This window comes from Lipotes vexillifer, unplaced genomic scaffold (assembly GCF_000442215.2).
Source record: "Lipotes vexillifer unplaced genomic scaffold, Lipotes_vexillifer_v1.1 scaffold209, whole genome shotgun sequence".
NCBI classification, from domain to species: Eukaryota; Metazoa; Chordata; class Mammalia; order Artiodactyla; family Lipotidae; genus Lipotes; species Lipotes vexillifer.
In genome coordinates this window covers 884,679-889,980 of record NW_006787556.1, presented here as the reverse complement: position 1 = coordinate 889,980, position 5,302 = coordinate 884,679, and the positions used below count along the sequence as shown (strand labels likewise).

General features: G+C 56.8%; 1 protein-coding gene across 9 annotated transcripts in view; it reads left to right on the top strand.

Moving 5' to 3' along the window:
• Positions 1-5,302, top strand: part of CELF3 (CUGBP Elav-like family member 3) — a 15,144-nt gene that overhangs the window by 1,041 nt on the left and 8,801 nt on the right. For all 9 annotated transcript variants that reach the window (XM_007460285.1, XM_007460292.1, XM_007460291.1 and 6 more), the window contains exon 2: positions 779-861. In XM_007460285.1, the coding sequence (XP_007460347.1) occupies positions 779-861 (83 nt within the window). The remainder of the gene's footprint in view (positions 1-778; positions 862-5,302) is intronic.

Here is a 5,302-nt window from a genome sequence, read left to right as displayed (position 1 = left end):
AAAGAGTGGATGTTCGTGGAGTGGGCAGGGCAGCTCCAGAACTAAAGAGGGGGACCTGGGAAAGTGTAGGACAGAGATTGGTAAAGATCTGGGAAGCGTAGGGACTTGAAAGTTAAGGGAGCTGGGGGTGAAAGAGGATGTGCCTCAGGCCAAAGCGCTGTGCAGCTAAGCAGGGTCAGGCCTGGGGTCAGGCCTTGGAGAGCCCCAGACACTGGGAGTCAGAGGGGCCACGCTGCCTCCCCCTCCACCGGCCCAGGGACTCCGGCTCCCCACTCTTCCCTTTCCTTCTCTAGTCAGCTCTCCACCCTCCACCTGCCTCCCATGGAGCTGGAGAGAGAGGAGGAAGTAGGGAAAATGGGAGAGGAGAGGGCTGATGATGACCAAGATGGAGGGAGGTGGAGGCAAAGGAGAAAGGGGAAAGGAGACCAGCTAAGGAAGAGAGAAAACCACACTACACGTACTTGTCTGGAGATCACATGCCCTTTCTCCTCCCCCCACACAAAGCCCCAGCTCCCACAACCCAGGTGTTCTCCCTCTTCCATCACCCCACCATGTAAGCCTCCTGGTCTCGGGGTCTCTGCCCTGTGCTCATCAGCCCAGAGACTCCGGGGACGAATGTGCACCCCCTCTCAGACACCTCCCCACCCCAGCAGGCAGAAGGTGGCAAGAAGGGACAAGCTTCCCAGTCCTCAGTTTCGTGGGGGGTAGGGGGCCTTTTAGGGAGGGGAGACCGGGGACTTACCCCCGACCCGGTCTCTCTGCCCCTGCCCCTCCTCAGGATGTGCCTTCCTGACATACTGTGCCCGCGATTCAGCCCTGAAGGCCCAGAGCGCCCTGCACGAACAGAAGACGCTTCCAGGGGTGAGTCCCGGCCTTTTCAAGGCCAGGGGGCTGAGAAGGGCCTTAGAAGGGGCACCACCTTCCCAAGACACTGAGTGTATTTTCCACCTCCTCTCATCACCGGGAAGCCCCTACCTCCTTGTAGCACCCTGCCTCCTTGCTGAAGATGCACGCATTTCTTCTCACCAAGAGAGAAGGAAAATAGCGATGAGCAGAGTAGATATAACCCTTGCAAAGAGCAGAGGTAGCCCTTTCCCCACTTCCCAACCTGCCCCTGGGGCAGCACTTAGAGGAGGGACTTAGCTGGTTGGGAGGCATGGGGAGAAGATGTTGGACACCAAGTGTAGGGCCGAGTGAGCAGGAGGCACTCAGGCACTCTTTCTGGCTCTGGGGAGGAAATCTGCCTGTGAAATGGGGGAGGGGTGCCTGCGGCCCGAGATGGGCAGCTGGTGCCTGCCCGCCTGGCATCTCTGTGCTGACTTCTGAGGTCTAACAGGCTCACCTCGCGTCTCCCAGGAAAAGCCGCGGGAACAGTGCCACAGGGCATCAGGGTGGTCAGGGCCTGGTGGGCCTGGGCTGGGAGTAAGCCCTGTGGAGGGGGGCTGCGGGCAGCAGACAAGGGCAAGGGCAGCCATCAGTGTGGAAGATCAGTCCTGACCCCACCAAGTGTGCCCAGGGAGGCAGGGGGTGCCTCTGACGTGGCCTCCCTCCTGCAAGGTCAGAGCTCTTTGTCTTCTTCCCAGGCAGCCTTGCAGCTCATCCCAGGCCAGGGCTGACACGGACAGGAATAAAGAATCTCAGACTGCCCCCCAGTTACCCATCCTGTGGGGAAAGGTTGTGCCATTCCCTTTCTGTATCTATTGGCTTCTGTTGTCTTCCCTGGAAAGTACCTCTTGAGAGCTAACTCCACCCTTCCCTCCAGCCAACATTTGCTAAACACAGTCTGAGTGCTGGAGACACACCTGTCACATCTTCTCCTTCCCTCGTGTGGGAATGGAGATGGAGCCCGATCCTCTAGCTCTTCTGGGAGAGAAATAGACAAAACAGATGGGAAGGGCCGGCGGGGGGCGGGGGGGTGATCTAGGAAAATTAGAACCGTCTCCACCACTCCCAACTTCACACCCTCCATGGCTCTGTGACCCTCTGTGGCCCTCAACCCTAAATACCACTATAGGAAAGCAGATCTGCTGCCAGCTCCCCACCTTCATCCCACTATCTTATCCCAGTCGGGGGCAAGGTAGCCCAGAACAGCCATCGCCCACAGAGTTAAGGATCTGTGTATGTGTGAGCAGGCTCGGGCTCTAAGAAGCATGTGTGTGTGTGTGTGTGTGTGTGTGTGTGTGTGTGTGTGTGTGTTTGGGCACATGAAGCCCTGTTCCCATCACATGACCTCACAACTCTCCTCTTTCCTCTGGGGAGGCCCCTCACAAATCAACACTTTTCATTTCCATTGCCGTTTCTCTGTCTTTTTCTGTTGTCTCCTATCTCTCAGAGCCCCTGCGGAAACCGGAGGGGGACAAGGGAGAAGGTAGAAAGCAGGGGTACTGGAGTGGGGACATGGGTGAGAGAGACGGCGCCCGGTGCACAGGAGCCCCGGGGCCATCTGTGCCAGCTGGGGGCTTCTGCCCTGGCTCTGTCCCCCTCCAGCTGCCTGTGTGGCTCAGGCAGGGCTACGCCCTGGGTGTGGAAAGGCACTGCCTCCTCTTCCTGAGGTAATAAGGCCCAGGGTGGGAGGCAAGTGAGAAGTGAGCCCCAGTTAATAATTGTCGAGCCTTGCCCCAAGCTCCCAGGTGAGGTTGAGTCCTCCACTTTGGCCCTTGCCCCAGGGGACAGAATCCAGAAGCACCTGACAGAGCCTTTAGTAGGAAATGAGGGGTTCTATCCTCCAAGGGGCCCCCCCGTGCTGGGGGTTTGGGGGAGCAGATGTCTATAACCAAGCTCTGCCTGACCCTTTGTGCCCCCAGATCTTTTCTCAGCCACCTGCCTTTCTGGCAGCAGTGTTTCCCCTCAGACAGTCATTGAGTGTGAGTGTGTGTGTGTGTGTGTGTGTGTGTGTGTGTGTGTCCAGTGTGCCAGCTCTTGCACAACTGTGTTGGGAAGTTCCTCCTACTGTCTAATCTCCATGCCCTCTGACTGCAGGTTCTTTCTTTAATGGGGGCATTTACCCGCTCTCCTTACTCCCCATCTTTGTCAGCTCAGAATCTGGAAGGTGCCACCATATTTGAGTGATGCTTCAGGCTGCAGAGAGAAAGAATGGGAGCTGGGCCTATGGCCATGAAACCCCATTTCCTTCTCTCTCCCCTAAGAGTTCCCAGGAGAGGCTCTGTCACAGGTCCCTGGATTCTTCCTAGGAGCAGGGTGTGACCTCCTGGAGGTGGTAATGTGAAGGACCCCTGTCTGGCCTGCGCTTCCCCCTCTACTTGGGCCAAAATCCCACTCTGGGGACATGGGTCCTCCCCATCATCTTGCCGTTGGGCAGGTGGATTCTGGCTCCATGGAGAGGACCTGTGTGTGGTCTTGCACCGGGCGCAAGTCTGGAGTCGGGAGTGGCAGGGCACCAGGCCTGTGCCCTCAGGAAAATTAGATCTGTGGGTATGGGGAGCTCTTCTTGGAAGTGGGGTCTTAGCTATTGGTAAGAGGGACTTACTTACAAGTGACCATGTTGGTAGGGGCCTCAGGGATACTTGGTAGGAGTATAATAGCCCCTTCTACTTTGGGAGGCCCTGGGGAGGGTTTATCACCGGCGGGTGGTAGCTAGGGAAGAGAGGCGCCCAGCGCCACGTTGCCCGGTAAACAGGGCCCAGCTGGACTCAGGGGAGGAGGCAGGTGTGCCCGAGCTGAGCTAACAAAGGCCGAGCTTCCCACAGGAAGTGCAGGCCAAGAAGGAGAGGCTGGGAACGGGGCACTGGGGGCCACTGAGGGAGGAGTCTCTCTGTGAGGGAGTGGGGAGAGCCTTCTGTCAACGTGGTCTGTGCTGTGGTCTGCGCACTTGTGTGTGTTTTTGTGCGAATCCATATCAGCTGTGGATACTTATTGATATGCTATTTTTGTGCCTGGGAGCCTTGCAGGGAGGGAACACCATCCTTTCTCCCTGGATCCCAGGTTCCCCATCCCCAACTAGAGCAACAAATCCCCAGGGGCCTGTTGGGAAGGGGTTAGTGCCAGCATAAGAATTCCCCGAAGCTGTGACTCCAATCCTACCTCTCCTGTAGTGGGAGCTGGGGGGCTGGCTGCTGACCTGCCTGTAAGAGGACTTCCTGATGGCTTTGACCAGAGTACGGGAGAGAAGGGGAGTGAAGGACCAAGAGTCCTGAGTGTCTGACCCCCACCCCTTGCTACACACACACAAACTCACACACAAACTCACACGCACTCCTGAGGAGATTGAACCTCCGATGGGATAATCCCAGATTGGTGGAGGATAAAGCTGGGGCAGATTGGCCAGAGGATTTGTGTGACTGTTCCCCCTCCACCACCCCCACCACCACCCCCAGCTGCTCTTAGATCCAGAGATTGGGGGGGGAGGGGTGGACAGGGAGGAAGTATTGGTTGAGGCAGGGCCTAGATTTGATCCGGGCTGAAAATACCTCACCTGCAGAGTCCAACCAGACTGACTGGCATGGCGTGACACCTGGGAACAGGGTGCAGTGTGAGAAGGGGCAGGGGCAACTATCATTTCTTCACTTCTCTGTGTTAAGTGCTGACACACAAGACCTCAAGGCTAGAATACTAGCGCTGAGGGGAACCTGACTCTAGATCGCCTTATCCAGCCCATTTTACAGATGAGGAAGCTGAGGCCTAGAGGAGAGAAATGACTTGTCCAAGGTCACCCAGCCAGTGAGTAGCAGAGCCAGTCCTCGAAGTCCAGTGCCTTTCCTGAGGCCCCACCCTCAGAATTTGGATGAATGGTTTCTTCTGTTTACTTATTTTTTTGGTCACTAGAACTAGGGCTGCCCCACCATCAGATGAGTGGGGTGGCCAGGTGTGGCCCCAGCGGTCAAAGTCTTCAACAGCAAAATATTTTCAGATGTGAAATACTGAGTCCTTCCCTCCCTCTCCAGTTCCTAAGATGCTCCCCACACTGGTTAAGGAGATCAACCTGCGGGAGTCATTCACAAGTCCTCTTACCAGACAGGAACATGGAGTGGGGAACTGTCTGCATTTCCACTGGAGGCTGAACAAAGGGAGATGCTGCAGGAGTAGGGAGAGGGTAGAGCTCAGGAGGACTTCCGGGTACCCGGAGAATCGCGAAAGAGCACAGGACAGCATTTCCTCCTTTAGAGCTGTCTTGGCGGTGAGACATCAAGGATTTGATCTGGAGGAGGAAGGCAGGAGCTTGGACAGTATTGCCCCTGCAGGGCCTGCTCAGCACCTCCCTCCAGAATCAGGAAGCTCTCCTGGGCCCCTCCCCCACCTCCCAGCCCCCACCAAATCCTCCACCCCCAGCATACCCTGTTCCCAC